This window comes from Carassius gibelio, chromosome A10 (assembly GCF_023724105.1).
Source record: "Carassius gibelio isolate Cgi1373 ecotype wild population from Czech Republic chromosome A10, carGib1.2-hapl.c, whole genome shotgun sequence".
In the NCBI taxonomy this organism is placed as follows: domain Eukaryota; kingdom Metazoa; phylum Chordata; class Actinopteri; order Cypriniformes; family Cyprinidae; genus Carassius; species Carassius gibelio.
In genome coordinates this window covers 8,556,529-8,578,727 of record NC_068380.1, presented here as the reverse complement: position 1 = coordinate 8,578,727, position 22,199 = coordinate 8,556,529, and the positions used below count along the sequence as shown (strand labels likewise).

The 22,199-nt window shown below is 35.2% G+C and overlaps 4 protein-coding genes across 14 annotated transcripts in view; 2 read left to right on the top strand and 2 right to left on the bottom strand.

Moving 5' to 3' along the window:
- The window catches only part of LOC128021066 (ryanodine receptor 1), a 51,041-nt gene extending 50,402 nt beyond the window's left edge, over nucleotides 1-639 (top strand). For all 7 annotated transcript variants that reach the window (XM_052607970.1, XM_052607968.1, XM_052607965.1 and 4 more), the window contains one exon: nucleotides 44-639. In XM_052607970.1, the coding sequence (XP_052463930.1) occupies nucleotides 44-139 (96 nt within the window). In that variant the 3' untranslated portion in view covers nucleotides 140-639. The remainder of the gene's footprint in view (nucleotides 1-43) is intronic.
- Nucleotides 556-8,441, bottom strand: LOC128021068 (cytokine receptor common subunit gamma). The gene is made up of 8 exons (XM_052607974.1): nucleotides 8,276-8,441; nucleotides 7,448-7,529; nucleotides 7,193-7,365; nucleotides 6,966-7,096; nucleotides 5,353-5,521; nucleotides 2,252-2,351; nucleotides 2,013-2,109; nucleotides 556-1,897 (listed from the first exon to the last, which is right to left on the bottom strand). Exons 1-8 carry the CDS (start codon nucleotides 8,343-8,345, stop codon nucleotides 1,652-1,654), a joined length of 1,068 nt encoding a protein of 355 aa, XP_052463934.1. The 5' UTR covers nucleotides 8,346-8,441; the 3' UTR covers nucleotides 556-1,651.
- On the top strand, nucleotides 5,459-17,288 carry LOC128021069 (cilia- and flagella-associated protein 298). Of its 4 annotated transcripts, XR_008185465.1 has the most exons (9): nucleotides 13,966-14,055; nucleotides 14,372-14,531; nucleotides 14,740-14,907; nucleotides 14,985-15,052; nucleotides 15,540-15,698; nucleotides 16,102-16,233; nucleotides 16,389-16,484; nucleotides 16,667-16,892; nucleotides 17,011-17,288. XR_008185465.1 is itself a non-coding variant. In XM_052607977.1 (8 exons), the coding sequence occupies exons 2-8, from the start codon at nucleotides 14,393-14,395 to the stop codon at nucleotides 16,775-16,777; spliced, it is 873 nt and encodes a 290-aa protein (XP_052463937.1). In that variant the 5' UTR covers nucleotides 5,459-5,584; nucleotides 14,372-14,392; the 3' UTR covers nucleotides 16,778-17,288. The 4 variants fall into 4 exon arrangements, 3 of the variants coding, with proteins under 3 accessions (XP_052463937.1, XP_052463935.1, XP_052463936.1); XM_052607977.1 differs by lacking the exon at nucleotides 13,966-14,055 and adding an exon at nucleotides 5,459-5,584 and having other exon boundaries at nucleotides 16,667-17,288; XM_052607975.1 differs by having other exon boundaries at nucleotides 16,667-17,288.
- LOC128021067 (protein eva-1 homolog C) lies at nucleotides 17,210-22,110 on the bottom strand. 2 transcript variants are annotated; one of them, XM_052607972.1, is made up of 8 exons: nucleotides 21,348-22,110; nucleotides 20,642-20,838; nucleotides 20,327-20,450; nucleotides 20,089-20,238; nucleotides 19,750-19,893; nucleotides 19,197-19,274; nucleotides 19,019-19,105; nucleotides 17,210-18,328 (listed from the first exon to the last, which is right to left on the bottom strand). In XM_052607972.1, exons 1-8 carry the CDS (start codon nucleotides 21,460-21,462, stop codon nucleotides 17,910-17,912), a joined length of 1,314 nt encoding a protein of 437 aa, XP_052463932.1. In that variant the 5' UTR covers nucleotides 21,463-22,110; the 3' UTR covers nucleotides 17,210-17,909. The 2 variants fall into 2 exon arrangements, with proteins under 2 accessions (XP_052463932.1, XP_052463933.1); XM_052607973.1 differs by having other exon boundaries at nucleotides 20,089-20,235.
- Between the last annotated feature and the right edge of the window lie 89 nt (nucleotides 22,111-22,199).

The window sequence follows — 22,199 nt, the reverse complement described above, 5'->3', positions numbered from 1 at the left end:
AGTTATTTAAATTCATATAGACGTGTGAATGTGTGTTTGACAGGAATCATACGTGTGGAAGATGTACCAGGAGAGATGCTGGGATTTCTTCCCTGCTGGAGACTGCTTCAGAAAACAATATGAAGACCAGCTTGGATAAATGTTTATTATGTTTAGTACGTAGCCTTTAACAGTAGTATGATGTTTGTGACAATCCATGTTTTATGTAAAATTACACATAGAAATAATGTTGAGTTGACTTGCACAATACCAGAACATTATACTCTATATATACACTCAAAATGCATGATATTTATTTATAGTAAGTTTCTCTTTTTCTTTCTTTCTTTTTAAGTATCTGCTCATTTAAAATATTCATGTGCCTAAGACCTGTTCTAGTGATTCTTCAGCGTGTGTCACAATCTTTATTTCATAAATGTTATTGTTATTGTATTTGACGTTCTTGCAGTCTAAGCATCCCATTTCCAGATGAGCTCAAACATCAAAATGTACTGTGAAAAAATGAAAAACAAAAATTATGATTTTATCAAAATATGCAAGTAATCATCACAGACATTGTGAATTTGAATGTTTTTATTCTGAGATTGTAAAAGCATTACATTAAGCATCACACATTAAATAGCAAATTCACATTCTAAATGTTAAAAGTCTCAAAAGTATGTTGAATGTTGTTTTAAAATTGTGACATTTTATCAGAGTACTACAGATGAGCAACACACCAAAAGTGCAAAGATAAATCCCAAAACACACAGAGAATAGACCATTAATCGGGATACATATTCTACAAATATTGTTTTATTTTAAGATTTCAGGTGCCTTTGTATGGCCTTTTATGATATGTTAGGATAAAGATACTATACATGTAAAACAAATATATATTTATACACACACACACACACACACACACACACACACACATATATATATATATATATATATATATATATATATATATATGGCTAGCAAAACTGAATGATCTAAAAAAATATATATGCAACTACATTAAGAATCACAAATGGCACTTGGCTAAATAATCATATAATAGGTTTGTAAGTGATGGGATTTCCCCACCAGTACAAAAACCTGCTTCCAGAAATTACTTAGTACTAAATATAAATGTTATCACAGACACATCTTTCACTTTGATACAACAGTCGCTGCTTGCAAAAACACTAATCTTAAAGAAGCAGTCCTTCTAGCGACCCTAAAGAATTCTCACCTACATTCCTATGGAAAACAACTAACATAACACTGTGAAGAAAATCATTTTGATAAACTGAACAGGAGCAAACAATATGGGGGAAAAAATAAACATTAAAACACAACTACTATGCTACAACTCCACCTGACCTATTAACAAAAACCAACTCCAAACTATGTGAAGCATACAAAAAAATAACACTATTTCAATTACAAACACTACATTACCCAGGTTACACATAAAAAAGAAAAAGCTATTGAATGTTCATCATTTCTTGTTTTGAACTAATTAATAAGGTTTCAAAATGCCAATATTGGATTAGTCTGGGATTCATCATGTAACACATGCAAAACCCCTTCTTCAGATGGAAATATTTTTCTTTTCAATCAAGATTGTAATTTCGAATCTAAATTTCAAAGACATTTGATTGCCACAGATCAAGATAAAGATTTAGACTGGACTATCCACTTGCGATAGATCTTGGGTTTGTGGGGTTTCGGCTGATCCAGGTATGGTGGAGGTTGATGAGTAGCTATGCATGCCCTCACATGATGACAGATCTGTTGGGTTTGACAGGATGCTTTCGCTGTCAGTGCTGGACTGGGACACTATAATGTACTCGCGCACAGGGCAGGCACGCTCCGTGAAATTGGGTTTGAAGCCATTCTCCAGATCTTTAGGCATGGACAGCCATTTCTGTATGACAAAAAAAAAAAAAAAGATTAATTCTCATTTACCCTTTTTACCACTATGAATTAAAGTACAAATTCAAGGATGGTACATGATGTAAAAAAGAAAAACTGCTGCTTACCTCAACATTGCCATCATAATTGTCAAAAAGGGCTGTAAGGTAATTGCTGACATGTCGTCCTGCGTTTGGCACCACTGGTATTAAAATGATTCTTAACCTAAGGAACGTTAAACATTAAATTATAAATAAAACACTTACATTGAATTAAAAGATAAAGAGAATTTTACTGTGGAAAATTAAAATACAATGTTAAAAAAAAAAACTGTTAAAGGACCAAAAAAAAAAAAAAAGCTTCAAACCTCTCATTTTGGACGAGCAAGCAAGAGAGTGTGATGAGAATTATTGTGGGTCCTGCTATATACAGCACCAGTGACGTCACAGACATGCTAATCGGAGTCTCTGGGGAAAAGATTTGTCATTAAGGCCACTGCTATAGATTTCATAATTGATTTTTAAATCTGGCAACATCTTTTTTAACATGTAAAAGTTACATATTGCTCCTTTAACTGACAGTCCAGTACCACACTTGCAGTCTTGGCCACTTGAGACTTTGCACTTGACAGGAAGATTGTTCCAGTTTTAGTGTTCAGTGGCATTCTGACTCCTAAGTGGCATTTGAGACTAAGCGTATCTCATCATCTTTCATGTGTACACTTAATTACATAGGCTGAACTGAATAGACATTTTTAAGTATTGAAAATCAAAATGTGCAAATAACAATTTGCAAATAGCATTTTTACAATACTACACGGTGCATCATATGTCAACAAGTGGTCAAGTGCAAAGACTGCAAGTATGGATATTGAGAGCGTCATTTATATTAATTATCAAACATGAAACTGGTTGTAGAAAGACTTCATGGCAAATTCCTCACTATCAAAATGCAAACAAATCATCCAGTCTGGTGGTGATGTATTAAGGAAAGCATGCAAATATAACGACACAGGCAGAGAAGTCTGTTCTGATTGGTTGTTCTAAAGAGGTGTCGATAAGACGCTTGTGACTGTGACTGTCTACAGCAGTGGTTCCCAACCTTTTTCAACTCGCGGCCCACACAACCAAACACATATGTTTGCGCGGCCCACTTCAAAAAAATTAACTGACCCCGCTATTGTTGGGTTAATAACTTAGTACTCAGAAGCTAGATTTTAAACTGTATTTATTGAATAAACATGGACAAAAAAAAAAAACTATCGCGATTTTTTTTATCAATTTTGCAATTGTGACACACACCGATATGCTTTTACAGTCATAAATGCATTCAGGATTAATTTTAAACATATTTCCAAAAGAAAACCAATCAGAGCTTTATCAAAAAGTTGTAACATCTCTAGAACAGACATAAGTCAAAATTATCACTATAGTGAAGATGTAAAAAAATGTATAGACTTGTGGCAAAAAAAAAAAAAAAAAAATCCTGTATAGAGGTCGGGATCGTTGCGTCACGTCGCAATGCATTGTGGGAATCGCGGTACAGAAGTAGATGTACTGTATAGTAGGCATTAGGTAACGTTGGTCATTTGGTCATTAATTTTGATTATTTTTTGGAAAATGGTTCAGTATTGCTGTATTGTGAACTGCTGTAATCGGTTTCATGATCGACAGGGCAAACGCCTCGTGAATCATATTAGTTTTCAACATTTTCCTACTTGGAAAAAAAACACAAGGTGTCTGAAATCACCAAGAGGCGTCAGATGGCTTGGGTCGCCACTGTACGGAGGGAAACCATCACCTTCGATAATATTATAATACATAGTTATGGTGAGACATGTTGTGTATGGTCTCTCTCTCTCTCTCTCACATACACACACACAAACTCATTACGTTTTCTCTAGTTTTTGGCCAGTAAGGGAGTCAGTTTAGTGTCTGTATTTTTTGTTTAAACATTTTCTTTTGACCCAATCCTGAACTTAATTTGCTTTTTGATATTTTTGTGCTGACTGTATTTAACAAATTTGAACAACTTGTTTAAAAAAAAATAAAAAACTGGAACAAACTTCAAAATAGGAAGTTAAGCGTCTTGTTTTGGTGAATGGTGGGTTGTGTCTGAGGTGAATGTTCGTCAATATTATACCGGATTACAGAACTACCGGAGGAAAACAGTGGATTTTTGCAAGTATGATAGGTGAGTAATTACTCCTGAAGTGTAACAAACCCGCATAGACAAGCTTCATAGCTCGCAGAATCTGATAAGTGTGTGTGTGTCACCACTGATGCTTGGTTAATGTTAACATTTCCTTAGTGAAAAAGATTGTTTTCTCCACGTTTAATTTGCAGATCCATTTATGATCTGCAGGTGAGCCTCCAGTGACTTTTTAAAAAGTGAAAGTGACATTTTTAAATTGATCGGAGGTGTAAGCGCTCACTCCACAGACCCGGTAGGATAAATTATCAGGGAAACTGAGGCTTGGTAAACTTTCATGTGTTCATAGGGATCGATTCCGCCTACAACCTCTTTTTTTTTTTTAAGTAGCGTTGTTTGGCTTCATTATTAAGTTTGTCCGTATAGGTATAGGCAACTTTTTTTGTCACGTTCTATAACTTTTTCTGGATACTGGCTATTATCTTATTACAAACCTGCTTTGCGATGCCTCTAAAATGGCCGCCGTTACCCACAATGCACCATTCCATGACGTCTACGCCCGAGCTCTATACAGGGACTTTTTTTTCTTTTTTGCCATGCATTCTTCATAGAGCTCATTAATTGTAGCGGTGCCTCAGGTGTTTGCAGTGTGTATACAGTAGGCTATGTGTTTGCAGTCAGCAGTGAGAGCGCATAAATATAACGCGAAAGCACATTAAAATAATGCACGAGTGCGAATCTCTCTGTTCGCACGCAGATTTCCTTTGCTCGTTCACACTTAAAACGTGTCTCCTCTCACTTAAACTGCATCCTGTTCACTAACAAATTCACTCTATGCTCATGTGTTGGACATGAATTATTTTCGCACATTTTTATTTCTAGCCTTTTACCGCAGTGAGAACGCTCTGATCCGTCAACATTGGCTCAGAAAAAAGGCGCATCACAGACAGTGTGTGAACCTGGAGTTAGGCATATGCCCAGTCTCTGTTCTCGCGCTAGGCGCAATGCATTCTGATTGGATCAGATAGCATACTACGGGAGGTCAGGGCCACGGAAAACTGTGCTATAAAGCGATTTAGAAATCGCGCACGCTCAAATCGTGATTTTAGGACGTTTCCTTTTAATCGCACAGCCCTAGAATGGACTGCAAATGAACAGAAAATAATTGGCGGCCAACCTGCAATACCACTAGTGGGCCGCGGCCCACAGGTTGAAAACCACTGGTCTACAGTTCTTCATCCTTTTCATTTCCAGCATACTAGTAATTTTAGACAGATAAAGAGCTGAGAGACTTATAATACAGATAGTTAACTTTACCGGTGTTATTGTTGGCCTTTAAAGATCCCCAGTAGACAGGCTCACTCCAGTCGCTCCAAAACATGGACTCTCCGCATGAATTCTCTATTCGAGCCCTGACCTGGAACTCATACCGCTTTTTTGTTGGAAAAGGCAAAGTGAAGGAGGTCCTCTTGGCTGCTTTGGAATTCTAGGGAAGAGAAATGTTAATTGTGCCGTGATTTGTGTTGTTTGGTGTTCAGACGACCACAAGGTGAGAAGCATAACACTTTATGCAACAGTTAACTTACCGTTTACCGTTTAATAAGAAGTTTCAACAAGATGTAACACATGGCATAGTAGCAGTCTTTTTGTATAATTTTTATTATATATTTTTTTATGTCCAAATGGCTCTATGGACCCTTTTCACTAGACTGTGATGACGTGTTTAACGGTCATCAGCATCGTAAATCTTCGAAAGTTTTTTAGAAATATTTATAAAATATTTATGTACAATTATAACACCATTCTTTGTTTAATCACCTTTCCATCACATTACAAAAAACATTTAACGCTAGTGTAAGGGTGTTTCTAATGCAGCGGAGAGAAGGTAAATTTGACATTGTTCGCTATTATCTATAATTGTGTCTCCTATTCACTACTCCTCAAGTTAACCCAACTAAGCCTTCTTGCTGACGAGAAACCCGGAAATGTGAAAAAGGTTTTTGGACGTCTCTCTCCGCATGTTACGTCATTAAGCCGGTAGGTGGCGACAGGTGACTTGACTTTTTCAACAGCAATTAATACGAGGATAAAAACAAGTGATATTTTGTTAAGAGTCACCGAATCATTCACTCAATCGAAACATAAGTTCAAAACCCCTTGTCCAAATACCCACACCTGTGGTCTTTCTTGAGAGGGTGTGTGAGATATGAAGTAAGCAAGACCCAGGTCTTAAAAACGCCAAAGTGCATTGCCCTATAATAATGCAAACCGAATAATCCTGTAAATAAACCTTTCCAATGTTTATTAAATATTAATAAAAAGTATATATTACATTTAATTTGGTTGTATAACAAAGAGTTGCAGGTTTTATTGGTGCAAATGAGTAGAGATATTTATTCTGTACAATTCTGTATTGCTTTTATCACTTAATTAGGAGCACCACAAAATTAAATTGTGTCACGTGTTATAGGGACTACTGAGACATTTAGAAGCTGATTTTAAAAAGCAAAGTATTGAAAGTAAAAACAAATCTCTGTAAGCGCTTGCATTTTTACAACATATAAGTACATCCCTAACAGATAACGAAAAGTTGTACACACACTTAATTTATTTATTGGTTTTCGTGCTCACTTGAACACTTGGAACTAATACAGGAAATACGTCATATAAGTGGTCAAGTGCAAAAGACCGCAAGTGTGGGTATTTGGACATGGCAAAAAAGGCAGTAGTTATTTGGAAATGAGTCAAAGACGAAAAGGGTTTTTCATAAGAACAATAAAAGTATAATACGAAAGAATGAGAATGTGGAAAAAATAAAGAATATGTTCTGTTTAATTTAAACTTTTTCTTAGCGAGAAAAAAAAGACTACCATCATTTAGTGAAACAATAGTCTAAAGTTTAGTTTAGTTTTCTAAAACTAGTGTCATACCTTCCAGGCATTGTTGTCCGTCCTGTAACGAATTTCACTCTCAGTGCAGTCCCTTGTAACATTCCAGTACAGCCACAGTTCAGCATCTTTTTTCTCCACCACAGACAGTTTGAATGGAGGGTTAAGCTTCACTGATTAGAAACACATTATGTAAAGTATCAATCCATCAGCCGGCCATTTCCATTAATTATTATCAAGTCATAATAAATATGAATAATTTCTAATACCAGATTTAATCATGTTATGTTGCTGCTCTGTCACCAAACTGCCGTTGTCACTGTACAGCCATGTGTTTAAAGTATTAAACCGTTGTGATGTGATGAAGGGCAAAATGCAGCCCACGTTAACACCTTTAATCTGGACATAGTTAGAACACTCCAGAATTTGGCTATGAGTAAACCTAAGAGAAATTACATTTTAATGTCAGTCCTGAAATTTGCATCCAAAAATGCAGGTTTTTCTATTTTGTTCAACATACTTACATGCTCTTGAAACTGTAACTGTGCTCATGCTCACTCCACGTGCAATTAACATAGTCCAGATTTATGATAAGGCAGTTTATTTCTGGGTAAAGAAGAGAGAAAGTTAACATTTGAATTCATCTTTATTTTGAATTCTAATGCACATCATATATAAATGACAGCTTGTAATGCTTATAGTGAGTCAGAGGATGTTCAGACTGTGATGACTGGAAAGAAACATACATACAGGAAATATGGATGTTTTCAGTCAAAAACACTCTTTTATAACTTCTTACTGATTTAAATTCAATTGTAGTCTTGCATAAGATTTCTTAGATTTTTCTTTGATTGTCATTGTATGAAAAACAGGAACAAAAATGTTGTTAGGCTCATGTTGCGCGTGTTCATCATGGCCACAGACCAGCCATTTTGGAAAGCAAGCATCTGAACATTTGTCAGCTCTTCAGCGACAGGTTGCTGCTGAAAGCTTTCACAGTTTCCTGAGGAGTATGGAATGGTCTCCTCAGCTGATGAAACATTCTCTGCCGCCAGACTTTTTAGGCCCTATATATGTTAACATATTTGATTTCAACATCTTAACTGTTGTAGAACCACATACTTCCGTAGTTTTAGATAGTATTAAAAAACCACAAAAAAGGGGAAGAAATGAATGAAAAGTCAACAAACCCTACCGTTTTGTTTAATAGTTTTGAAATTAATTCTGTAAACCTTTTATTTTTTTAATACTAGGTATCATGTGTTTTGTAAATGCGACACGATATAAAATCTAAATAATAAGAAGAAAAAACTACATTTCATTTCAGAATTGCGTAATTGTAAAATACTCACTTGGCTGGGATGCTGAAAATGCAAATGAAGGAATGTTCCCGAGGAAAAGACTGACTAAAAATAATATCATCTTGGACAGGTCACATAACGCACCTGTTGTTTTAGGTTTGTTTCAGTCTGTCGTTTCCAGCCACTCTCTGTGTGGGCTGGCGTATGTCTGTGAGATTTCCTGTTCAAGAGAAGCTATATTTTGCTGAATGCCTGTTATTGAAATTAAATGCTAAATATGTGCATGGAATTAAATAGGCATTAAAAATTTTAGAACATTTTATTTAGATTTTTCAGAATTCACTTTTAAATAAAAACATATTTTTATAAGAAACCTATACTAAAATATGCTATAGTAACATGTTTTAAGGAATAAACATATATATTCTGGCCTTTAGTTATACATAACTGTATATAACATTCAGGTACAGCAAAATAAAATAATAATAATTTAAAAATAAATCAATAAATCAATCAAAAATAATCCACATAAGAAATTATTCTAAACAATCTCCTGTCTCAAAACTAGTGCTATCATAGAGTTGGTGGCTATATATATATTAGTCTTTTTTGCATCATGTCGAAGATACTGTGATAAATCACTATTACTTTAAACTGCATTTTAAAAAACAATAAAAAATTAAAATACAATTATCAGAAAAATCACAGTTCGATTTTCCCCTCAGTTGTGAAGCCCTATGAAAATAATTGAGGTACTGATAAAACAGGACAGGGATCTGTTATAATTACTGTTAATAATTTGCTAGCTGACCTTTCTAAAGGGTATTTCCTCAGACTTCTGGGCAGCTGGGTCATCCAGCAATGTGGTGTGAGTTGCGGGAAGGGTTTCTGTCACTGGCCCCATTTAAAACCAAAAACACAAATGAAAGCGGAATATAGACTGTAAAAACCTGAAAAGTCATTTCAAGATCCCTTTTTATTTTACCTAGTAAAGGAGTATGTTTAAAAACCTCAGTAGATCCTACTTATACAAAAACATGAGTTCTGTAAAGGACGAAGACTACAGTAAAGGTGCACTGCTGCTCTCTAACCTGCTAGACTCAGGTGTGGGATCCAGCAAGTGTGATCTCAGATATGATCATGCCATTTGAGTACACGTCAGCCGGTGACACATCCAGCTGCCCAGAAACCCACAGTGATGTCTCTTACTTTCAATATGACAGAAATCAAGCTGCTGATTATATAAAGAATTCAAACTTAGAAAAATCAATTAGATCAAAGATAAAGATTTTAGCATGCAACGAGGGGACCTCTTGTAAAGCAGAAGTGGTAAGGATGGGATTCACACTGAAAGAACAGACGTATTTCGGTGCAGACTGAAACTCCCTAGAACTGTCGATCGTGTTAGGCTGTTAGGATGGAAAAAGCAAATGTAATGTAAGAAGAGATAGATGACACTGCAAATAATCACATTTCTCAATACTTTAAATTAATAAACTTACAGTCTTTTTACAGTCATTTGACTGAACTTTATGAAAGTCATGACATTTGCCAAGTATGGTAACCCATACTCAGAATTGGTTTTCTACATTTAACCCATCCAAGTGCACACACACAGCAGCAAGAAGTGAACACACACCCTGAGCAGTTATATATCCAATGCCCGGGGAGCAACTGAGGGTGATCAAGGACACTTCAGCCATGGGTATTGAGGGTGGAAGAGAGCACTGTTCATTAACTTCCCCCCACCTGCAACTCCTGCCAGCACAGACTCGAACCTGCGACCTTTGGGTTACAAGTCCAATTCTCTAACCATAAGACCACAGCTGCCCCCTATATCATCATCTGAAAAGGAGTGAAAGGATAGGAGAGTTTTGTATAGTGATTATCAATATATATATACATTGTTATTATTTATGTATTTTATATTATTTATATTTTTATTATGTGTTTTTTTATTTACATTGCATATGGTTTTGTGCTGCTGCTGATAGTTCATAGTGAATTAAATTTGAAGTGACATATTTGTGTAAAACATAATAAAATAAATACCAGCTGACTTTTGAGTTCCACTGACGTCCACTCTTAAGTGTATAAACGAGGCTGAAGTTTGGATTTACTCTAATGAATAGTGTAGAAAGGCTCTCCTGCACAAAGCCATGAGTCGGAGGTTTGAGGATAATTGCCAGACTCTGACATGATTAACCTGAATGAGTACCTTAGTCATGAAATATTTATTTATAATACATATATATATTTACATACATCTCAGCATGAGAGAATGTGAGGGTTAGCAACTGTGTGTGAGAATTTGCAGATATCAATCCTCTTTCAGTGCTACACAAGCACTGCATGATACCATTTATCAGTTTCACCTTCCTGCAGATGAAGCTTAACAGATGAGGTTGAGCTCTTCAGAAATTCTCGTGCTGAAACTCGACACATTTAACCTGCTGCTCATCCTGAACAAGAATACTGGTGCCCTCCTAATAGAGAGGAAACCGGAAGATGTGGTTTAACTTACGTCACCTAATATATGTCACACTGTTTCTAATGAAAAGCCTATTCTGGTCTGGCAGGAAACACTATTTTGGGCTTAAAGAGAACTTGCACGTATCACTGCAGGTTTGGAGATTCAATTCACTCATTTGTATTATTCTAATTGAACACAAAAGTATATAAGTCAAATGGACAGAATCCTCTTTAAGATAATAAAAATGAGACGTAACTATAGAGTTTTGTTTTGGTGGATGTTTATGACAATCATTCTATTTTCAGGTCGAAAGCGCAATGTTCTGTATGGAGGACCAAAAAAAATACATAAATAATAAGTTAATAAATAAATAAATGTAATAAAAGGAAAATAAATAAATAAATGATGTGATAAAAATGAAAATTATTCATTTGAAATAAAATGCAATCCTGAATTATATTTTAAATTCCTTTTTCCTTTATGTATTTATTTGACATTTATTTTTATTCTTTTTAACTTTTATTTACATTTTTATATGTAATTTATTTATTTATTTTTAAATGTATTTGTTCATGCATTTATTTATTTATTATATGTATTTATTTATTCCAACATGTATTTATTTCCAGATTAATTTTTACTTTTCCATGTGCAACAAATGAAGGAGATGGTCCTTGTAGATCGGCCGGTGAATTGGTTTTAAAAGTAATTTAAAATATAAATTCACGATTCAATTTAATTACAAATGAACTATTTTTGTTTTTATAACATTATTTATTTATTTTACTTTTATTACATGTATTTATTTATCTATATATTCATTTATTTGGTTTTAATTTCTGCAGGTTTAGTCCTCCATAGGAAGTGCAACGTTCTGTTCCACGTCATTCTATCAAATGACGCGTAGGTTCAGGAAGGCAATTGGCACATCCTCAAGCTATGCAGAGGTCAGACAGATTTGGCCACAATATCAAAAAGATACTATGTCTACTTTTAAAGCAACTGATAGCAAAATTTTGGAAGAAATAGTGCAGCACCTAAAATCATCAACCTGCTATCTTGACACACTTCCCACATCTTTTTTCAAAAGTATGCTTAACTGTTTAGGAGCAGATCTCTAGATGTGGTGAACGCCTCACTTCTTTCTGGGACATTTCTAAACTCCCTGAAAACTGCAGTTGTTAAGACCATCCTGAAAAAGAGCAATCTAGATAACACCATTTTGAGCAATTATAGACCAATATGTAATCTTCCTTTTATAGGCTAAATTATAGAAAAGGTAGTTTTAATCAGCTGAACAAATACTTAAATGGATACCTGGACAATTTTCAATCTGGTTTCCGACCGCATAACAGCACAGAGACAGCACTCATTAAGATAATAAATGATATTCGCATAAATTGTGACTCAAAATATCGATGATGGTTTTGCTAGATCTCAGTGCTGCGTTTGACACTGTTGATCATAACATACTTCCACAGAGACTGGAAAACTGGGTCGGGCTTTCTTGGATGGTACTCAAATAGTTCAGGTCATACTTAGAAGGGAGAGGCTATTATGTGAGTAAAGGAGAGCATAAGTCTAAGTGGACGTCCATGACATGCGGAGTCCCACAAGGCTCAATTGTTGCACTGCTCTTGTTTAGCCTGTATATGCTCCCACTAAGTCAAATAATGAGAAAGAACTACTGATCTATAATATAGAACTAGATTGCTCATGATCTCACGTCGGTTTGAATGTAACTCAATAGTGCTCTCTGTCTGTAGGGATTTGTAAGATGGTGGATCGAACACTTCTGGTGGCTTCATTGCCTGTTGGCAATTTAGAACACGATGAGCGATCCAGTCATATATAGATCAGTGTAAAGAACCAAATTGCCTATCACAGCTATGCTGATGATACCCAGATTTACCTTATCTCAAAATGACTACAGCCCCATTGAATCCCTCTGCCAATGCATTGATGAAATTAATAGTTGGATGTGCCAGAACTTTCTTCAGATAAACAAGGAAAAACTTGAAGTTATTGCATTTGGAAACAAAGATGGAAGTTTTCAAGGTGAATGCATACCTTGACTCTAGGGGTCAAACAACTAAAAATCAAGTCAGGAATCTTGGTGTGATTCTGGAGACAGACCTTAGTTTCAGTAGTTATGTCAAAACAGAAACTAAATCAGCATACTATCATTTAAAAAACATTGCAAGAATTAGATGTCTTAGAATTAGAAGTCTTGGAGAAACTTGTTCATGCTTTTATCACCAGCAGGGTGGACTATTCTAATGGTCTCCGCACTGGCCTTCCAAAGAAGACCATTAGACAGCTGCAGCTCATCCAGAACGCTGCTGCCAGGATTCTGTCCAGAAAATCTGAGCATATCATACCAGTCCTCAGATCCTTACACTGGCTCCCAGTTACATTTAGGATTGATTTTAAAGTACTTGTACTTTATAAATCACTCAATGACCTAGGACTGAAATATATTGCAGATATGTTCACTGAATATAAACCTAACAGACCACTCAGATCATTAGGATCGAGTCAGTTAGAAATACCAAGGGTTCACACAAAACAAGGGGAGAGATTTGGTGTGCTAAGAGATCAGATGTGCTAAAACATTAGTCACATTTAAATCTAGACTCAAAAATCATCTGTTTAGCTGTGCATTTATTGAATGAGCACTTTGCGATGTCCGAACTGACTGCTCTGTATTTTATATAAAATCATATTCTATTTTTAACTGTTTTAAATTCATTTTAAATAAGTAATTTTTTTTAATAATCTCCAAAGTTCAAAATTGCTTGTTTTTATTTTTGTTATTTTTTTTCTTCATGATTATTTTACTTTCTTTTATGTAGATAACTTTGAATTACCATTGTGTACGAAATGTGCTATATAAATAAACTTGCCTTACCTTTCTTAATGTTTAATGAGTTAGAAAAAATTCTGAAGAGTTTATTATTATGGAGTATATTATCCTGAAGAGTTTGTTATTGTGGAGTTTATTATTTTGAAGAGTTAATATTGTTGGACTGGTTGTTGTTTGTACTGTTTCTACTCATGACAAGAAATACACGTAATAAAAAAAGAAATATTGGAAAATAATTACCTCATATCGAGTTAACTTGATCTGAACATCTTTTGTGTAATATGTATCATGTATGTATTTGATATAATTGAATGCGTATCCGTAATAGTTAAATTACTTTGTAGTAAACTAACAAGGAGTGAAAAATAAGTCCACACTATTTAGACAGCAACTTGAAGTGGCTTTTATTTTGAATACGTCATTTCCGGTGGAAATATTCTCAGTAACGTAACTGTTGCTGTCGTATCCGCGTTCCTGTTTACTGAATCAAGAGTAAGTATCATTTGGATAATTAGATAGTGAAAATGATTTTTGACTATGAAATGATGATTTTTTTGTTTGTTGTAATTCTTCCTGTTGCATGTATTATTAATTTCACGACGTCTCCGCCTTAAATTCATTTATTATACAGCTTGCTCGCACAGCTTGCTAGAATATTCTTGGAGCGCGGTGTTGTGGGTGTCATGGCAACAAACGCAAACACAGTGAAGCGATAGTCGAGTTTCCTCAACACTTGTCTGTTGTTGTGGTCCAGCGGTTATATACGTACTTTGTCTTCAAATCTCAGATTTATTACATATCCGCACAGGACAAATTCAGCAGCTGGGAGATGGTTCTGCTGCACGTCAAACGAGGAGATGAGAGTCAGATTCTCTTCAGTACTACAGTGGATATCTCGATTGAGACACTGACCCAGCAGGTCTGCGCTGTCTATAATGGGAGATTAAAAGTGGACAGGATCTGCTCTGGTATGACAATAATGTTATGCACGCTTATGCTCTAAAATAGAACAAATGCATCACATTCTTTGGGTTCAGCTGGGTTATGTTCTTGGCAGACAAATTAATTTCCTAAAATGCATGTATTGTGAACTTAAGTCAGTTTCTAAAACACGTGTGAAACGTTTGATTTGATATTATAGCATTAAAACATGGAATAATTTTTATGTCTCCATAGAAATTCCAGAGCTGGCAGATCATGGCATCTCTCTTCCACTGAATATGCAAGGCCTGACCGATGATCAGATCATGGAGCTCAGACTAAAGGATGAATGGGAAGACCGCTGTATTCCCAGCGGTGGTGCTGACTTTAAGAAAGATGAGCTTGGACGGCGAAATGGACATGGTAGCCCTGTCACATTTAAAGTTTACATTTGAATTGCCCAATTAGTTGGTATGACTAAACTCTTACTTTCCATTTAGCTCCAAACGAGAAGATGAAAGAAGTTTTAAGGAAAACTGTGGAGGAAGCCAAAGCTTTAATCTCAAATGTATGTAGCTAATTCTAATATGTGACCCTGGACCACAAAACCAGTCTTCAGTGTCAGTTTTCGATGTATACATGAAAGCTGAATAAATAAGCTTTCTATTGATGTATGGTTTATTAGGATATGACAATATTTGGCCGAAAATCTGGAATCTGAGGATACAAAAAAAAGAATACTGAGGAAATCACCTTTAAAGTTTCCAAATGATTTCTTAGCAATGCAAATTACTAATCAGAAATTAAGTTTTTATATATTTACCTTGGGAAATTTACAAATAATCTTGATGGAACATAATCTTTACTTAAAACCCTAATGATTTTTGGCATAAAAGAGAAATCGAAAATTTTGACCCATACAGTACAATGTTTTTTTTTTTGGCGACTTAAGACTGGTTTTGTTGTCCAGGGTCACATATAGAATACTTCTAAACCTAAAAATGTTGTTAGACTTTTGATATGTTTTGTGATGTATGTATTTATTTACTCTAAAGAAACAAGTACAAGCAAATGTCTGCGTTACCATGGATATGGTCAAAGAAGCTTTGGATCAGTTGCGAGGAGCTGTGATGATAGTTTACCCAATGGGGCTGCCTCCACATGATCCAATAAGGATGGAGTTTGAAAATCAAGAGGATCTTACCGGAACACAGGTAACTGGAATCTTTTCTGCCTTTCTTAAAGAATGAGTCCACTCAAAATTAAAATGATGTCATCGTTTAGTCACCCTGGTGTTGTTTTTAACCTGTATGACCTCCTGTCTTCTGTGGAACAAAGAAGATATTTTAAGAAATGGTTCTCTCTTTTTTTATGTCCATACAATGGAAGTCTATGTTGTTTGGTTCCCAACATTCTTCTAAATATCTTCTTTTGTGTTCTGCAGAAGAAACAATATGAGGCTGAGGAAATGATGACAGAATTTAAATTTTTAGGTGGAATATCGCTTTAAGCAACTACATGCACATTGTTTAATAAAACAGACCAGTATAATTTTCTTTATTTGTTTGATGAACATAACAAAGTCTGTAATACTGATATGAAGGCTCTCCTCTGCAGGCCTCATTACAGGTGATCCCAGAAGAAGAGGCTCAGCTGTGGTGGGCATCTAAAGAACTGCAGAGGGGCAAAAAGCTGCAGGATTATGTTGGGAAAAATGAGAAAACTAAAATTATTGTGAAAATTCAGAAAGTAAGTGTTTGGTGTGAATTTCAGTTTTAGTTGTTTACCTTAATCAGATTTTTAAACTTATCTTCAAAGAATTAAATTTGGCCGTGAATTTCCATATAGATGTTTTGACTTAATGAAATGAAAACTAAACACCATTGTTCACACATTCATTTCAGAGAGGCCAGGGTGCCCCAGCGCGAGAACCGCCAGTGAGTGAAGAAGAACAAAAAAAGATGATGCTGCACTATTACAAGAGGCAGGAAGAACTAAAAGTGAGTGGTCTCTAATTAACCCCTTTTTTATTTAATATTCTAGTATGTTGTACACACTCTCTCTACACACACACACACACACACACACAAATAGGTATAATTAATTAATATAACATATCTATTTATTTTTGTTATTTTAGAGCATTTACCATTGTTTTGGTCTGTTTTGTTCTTGTTTCTAGAAACTAGAAGAGGGAGATGATGACTCGTATCTTCAGTCTGATTGGTCAGACAGACAGGCTCTAAAAAGACAGTTCCAGGGACTCACAAATATCAAATGGGGCCCAAGATAGATGAACAGAGAAAATCACAATCTACAGTCAATTGTCTCCAATTGTCAAATCAGAGTTCTCTAGACTCTACTGCTGCTGTTTTTATGCAATTTGGTGCTTTCATTATATATGAAAGGTATTTATGAGACTGTAAATGTGTGTTAATGCAAAGTGAGAGACATCAGATTTCTCTGTTCTGATTCATTGGCAGAAGGATGCAACACCTTTCCTCTCTTTGTCTGTGCCTCTGGCAGTTACTCAATTGAAACTTGATGCTGTTTAAAGACAGGATGTTGCCGTGCAACTTTAAGGATCGCACCACAGAGTTCATTTGGAGAACACTGAGGAGGAATTACAGAACATTTTGGTATCCTTAAGGCAAAAGAGAGGTTATAGTATCGGGAAGTCTGGTTTCACTGGGAGAGTGTGATGTTGTGTAATAAAAGAACAATCTGTTTCTGTTCATTTTATTTTCATTTTATGATTCCACATTTAAATATAATACATTTCAATAAAAAATGTTACCAGTCTTCTTAATTTGTATTGACTTTCAAAACCCACATACATTATTCATCCAGTGTTGAATAGAGCAATAATTTATAAAATACTTTTTTTCATGGCTTTGCTTTGTGTACAATTGAATACAACAGCTACTTTATTAACTGAATAGAATAATTTTAGAACAGAATAATAACTTTTGCCCTGCTTAGGCAGTAAAAAAACGTATCAGGTATTGCTTGGCCTGTGCTATTAAGTCTTCGCTGTGCCAGACCGTTTTTCTTTTTTTAACCTGACCATTTTTAAAGATGATGTGTGTAATTTGTTAATTTTAAAATACATCTTTCATGGCTTATTATGCAACTGTTGTAGGTGGAATCCACTCAAAAGGTGTAGCACAATGAATCTGTGATGTTATCAAAATATCGGTATGTTTGTTTGAGCTGCCAGACAACTGCAAAAGTAGCTTTACCAAGAGTTTGAGTTAGGGGCGGGCCATTTATGTGGCAGACCAATAGCAAACGAGGGGAGTGCTCTGGAAACCTGTCTGAAGACAGTTGTGTTGTGATACAGAAATTACACACTTCACCTTTAATTTGAGTGTTTTGGTAACTGAAAACATTCAAAATGCTCTCTCCTTTTGGTTGAAATACAGCTATTGCACGTTCTGCGTAATAGTTGGCATGTATGAATGCAGGATGCATGTGTTTCCATTGAGGTATGCGTTCATCCTGATCTCCTGAATCACAAGCTCTCTGCGCTCAATCCTCTCCATCAGCTCTGCTGCCTCTGTGGTATACGTCACATCTTCCCAGCAATACACCTTCCTGCTAACCTCTGACAGGTTAGAGCTGTCCATTAGGGACCCTTTTTCATCCTCATCTTCCTCTTCTTCGTCGTTATCCTGGTTCATTGGCTCCTCCTCTTCCAGATGAGTGCTACTCTTCTTCCTGAATGTTCTAGTTGTATTTAGACGTCTACTGCATGTTAACTGTGTTGAAACCGCTATTAGAACAATCAGAAGTCCCACACAAACACTTGATGTGAAGAGCAGTCCTGCCATCTCTGGATGCTCTGAGAGAAAGAGAAAAGTCCTTGTGACTTGTCAGTATTTGTTAAGAATAGTTAAAAATGATTTCATTACCCTCATGTCGTTCTAAATGCATACTCAAAGACAAAACTATTTTTATTCATATTTTATTGCTAGTGAATTTCACAAATAATTGCAAAGAAATGGCAAGTAACACATTTCATTTAATGTGAAATTTTGAAGTAGACTGAAATGTATTTTCTTGTAAAATGTACCAGTAATGTTTTTATTAATAACTTTTTAAAGTAGTTTTTACATTGATATGCAGGTATTTTTCAGTGGAACACAAAAGGAGATTTTTTTTTCCCACATAAAATAAATTCTAACTGACTATGTGTCAAGCTTAAAATAAAATAAAATATAAAAATAAAAATAATACATGAAGATTATTAAAATTCTCTTTTTGTACTGCATGGATAAATAAAAAAATAGAAGTTTGAAATTACTTGAGCAAATAATGCTAGAATTCTCATTTAATTGTATAATATATAAATTGTTTTACATAAACCACTTTAAATTATATATATATATATATATATATATATATATATATATATATATATATATATATATATATATATATTCCTCCTTTTGGGCTGCTTTCTCATAAAGAAAAAAATGGAAAAGAATCCAGGCATGTTTAGGCTTAAGACATTTAAAATATTCCAATTTACCTGTAATGTAGCCGTATGCCATCAAAGAGTTGCTAACAATAATCCTGTTCTCTGGAAACTTAGAATTTCTGACAACTGGGTGTTCCCCTATGAATAACAATGAAAAATAATTTAACTGTTTATTTAGCTCAACTTCACAGATGTTCTATATAAAGTAAACTGTATGGTGTACTGTCACCTTCTTTTGTACTCTGGTTAGGAACTGAGGTAGTTTGGAAACTGCTGGGATCAGCCTCCTTGAGTAAACTTTCTGGAACTTAAAAAAGGCACAGTACAAAGAGTTAACATCTTCCAACTCCCAGGCGGTATCTCCCAGGATCTTTCAATGCAAAGCTGATGAGTAATCTTTATTTTTCCTGTGAACCGATCCTGTCTTCCAATCAGTAACAAAAGCCTGGCATTCAAAGCAATTACAGGAAGTTTTACAGGAAGCCCCGAGGCCTACAAATGCCAGGCTCATTCCCTATTTTTATTCCCAAACAACTTTTGTCTTCATTGTAACTTATGAGACGGGAAAAAAACAGACGGGTAAATCAACAATCTGAGATGAGACGAAGGTCTTTTCCCACACTTTCAATCAATGATTTAAGATCTCAAACTGATTAAAGATCGGCCATGCCTTGAAGATGGCACGCCATTCTGTTACTGTGTTCAGAAAATTCAAGACATTTCAAAAACACATTCAAACATTTGCTTTGGGAAGATTTCGATGGATATGAGAGCATTCATACCGCATGCATAGAAGACAGTGATATACTTTTTTGTTCCTGTAGGGCAGGGGTTTTTGAAACGTTCCTCATCTATGGTAAACAAACACCTCTGTTTTCCATAGCAGATGTTGGATACCACATCAACAGCTCCATGAAAAAGACATTCTGCAATAACGAAGAGAAAAAATGATTTAAAATGTCTTATCAAAAATAAACAAAATATTCTCAAAATCTGTAATGAATATTACAATAGATCCAACCTTATACAAATGTATCAACAACTTTTAATAATAATAACTTAATGAAATTCAATATAATATTACCGTAAGTATAAACCTTGCTTAAACCCAAAAAACGTACCGAATGGTGGAGGTTGCTCCTCTGATGCGCACAAGTCTCCCCCCTCCAACTGTCTGCCATAAACAGCAGAGTAGATATTCAGCACTTTTGGATGTTTGCAGTGCAGCAAAAGTCGATCTCCCTCACATGTTACTTTCTTCTTGTGCTCTGCTGTAAGACAAATATCTTTACTGATGTAGATAAGTAAATATTTGAAGAAGAAGTAATCGATCAAGTCTTTAAAGAAGGAAGTACTTACTAGGTTTACATCTGTATGATACATGGAGGTATTTAGGGGTTCCAGGACAAGGATCTATGCCAAAGACTTGATGATTAACCAGAAACTGGCAATTTCTGTGACCTTGGCATTCAGAGAGCACTTTCTAACAGAGAGGAATAATCAAAGACCACAGAATGTAAATTATACAAAAGGCAGGGAAGTGAATAAGAAACTATGTTCTCACCATGGGACTATTCAACAGGTAACTAACAGCTTTATTAAGTTGGCATTTAGTGCATGTAAAATAAAAGGAATTTTTTTTTTTTTTCTGAAACCAAAGCACAGGCCACTCACCTGCAGTGCTGTGCTAGCAGAACAGCTGTTATTAAGCCATTGGCATCTCATTCCTGGCACAATCCCGGGAAGGGCTGCATTCTGTCCATAAAATGCAGACTGAATAGTTATGGTGGAGTGTCGTGGACACTTGAGGAGCAGGAGATCTCCATCACAGGCTTGAGCTGATTGACTGTTGATGATCCTAAACAGATAATCTAATGAAAAGGTGGAGAGGTTGGATCTACGATAAGTTATTAAAAATACACCAAGAAATACATTTTTTTTTTTTTTTTTTATGTAATTAAATAATACATCAAGAAATGCTCGTTCAGAAGTAATGCCAAATATAATTAGAATACACCTCTCCAGCAATTAACTAGTTTTTGGATTTTGGCCTTTTTTAGGACATAACATCAAAAAAATGTACTTAAAATATATTAATTATTCAATTAAATTCAATATATCAATTATTTGGATGCTTTTTACTTATTACATTTTTAGAGTAATTAAATCTAAATTATTTTTTTTATGTATCAGGCCATACACCATACATGTAAGTTTATGTATTTGTTTTTTTATTGTTGAAACATTTAAACAATATGTTAAATAAATTAATATACTTTTTAAAATATGCTTTTTAAATAATCGTTCTCATTATTATAAGTGAATATTGCAACCATAACATTTGCACTTATTGTGAATCATCATTATTTTATTGACTCACTTGAGAAATCGGAGAGTCCTTCCATTTCTTTGGTCCACAGTATGAGAACACTGTAAAGTATTTGAACACACAGTCCAGGTGGCCGGCAGCGTCTCGGGTGCTGCGCTGAGATCATGTTCAAATCCTTCAATTAATTCTGCATCAAAGTCGCGTGCATTCAAGCGCGTGCTGGAGAAACGCTGTCAGGAATCCCCGTCTCTCTCTCTCTCACCTGCCACGGCTCAAAGTATATTTTCATACCGCGACTTAGACATCCCAGTCCTTTTAAGCCAAAATGTAAGAAAGCGAACGTCTCGAAATCGTTTCTTCTTTCATTAAAAAGAAGTCAGAGGATATAAAACAAAAAGAAAACATTTCAAAGCGACGCAGTCACTGAGATTTGCAGGGAAATAACAAGTGCGCAACAAGTCAGAGGTGCCTGAAAGCAGCGACACTAGCGTTATTCAATCCATTGCTGATGATTTTAAGGTCCTTAGTGAGAAAACAAATGCTAAGACGTGGTTCTTCGCACTCGGAAAGTGACTTTTGAGGAGGATGTTGAGGAAAAACGCATTTGAACGGGGCGTGGCGGAGAAGTTGGGAGGCAATGACAACAGTATTGTAACCAATCTGACTGAAATGCATTCACAGTAGTATCATTCATATTATTAATGATTAATATAATATTTCAAGTAGGCTATTAAGCGCGTTGTCTTCGAAGCCAAACCTTGGGACTATTAAACCTTTATAAAAAATATATATAGTAAAAAATATCCTACCTTTTCTTCCAATAAAGATTTTGTTCGTGAGTGTGTTAGTGTTAGAAATGTGTGTATTGTCTGTTTATGTCTGTTTGGTCATGTTTCTAAAATC

Excerpts from the sequence above, each read along its gene's own strand:
- LOC128021068 (XM_052607974.1), bottom strand. The coding sequence starts at position 8,345 with ATGATATTATTTTTAGTCAGTCTTTTCCTCGGGAACATTCCTTCATTT. Across the intron at positions 7,097-7,192 it reads ACATAACATGATTAAATCTG|TGAAGCTTAACCCTCCATTC; the intron begins GTATTAGAAATT and ends GTTTCTAATCAG. Across the intron at positions 2,352-5,352 it reads AAAGGCCAACAATAACACCG|AGACTCCGATTAGCATGTCT; the intron begins GTAAAGTTAACT and ends TCTTTTCCCCAG.
- LOC128021069 (XM_052607977.1), top strand. The coding sequence starts at position 14,393 with ATGGTTCTGCTGCACGTCAAACGAGGAGATGAGAGTCAGATTCTCTTC. Across the intron at positions 14,908-14,984 it reads TGGACGGCGAAATGGACATG|CTCCAAACGAGAAGATGAAA; the intron begins GTAGCCCTGTCA and ends CTTTCCATTTAG. Across the intron at positions 15,699-16,101 it reads AGGATCTTACCGGAACACAG|GCCTCATTACAGGTGATCCC; the intron begins GTAACTGGAATC and ends TCTCCTCTGCAG.
- LOC128021067 (XM_052607972.1), bottom strand. The coding sequence starts at position 21,462 with ATGATCTCAGCGCAGCACCCGAGACGCTGCCGGCCACCTGGACTGTGT. Across the intron at positions 20,451-20,641 it reads CTGCTAGCACAGCACTGCAG|AAAGTGCTCTCTGAATGCCA; the intron begins GTGAGTGGCCTG and ends CCTCTCTGTTAG. Across the intron at positions 18,329-19,018 it reads GGCATACGGCTACATTACAG|AGCATCCAGAGATGGCAGGA; the intron begins GTAAATTGGAAT and ends TCTTTCTCTCAG.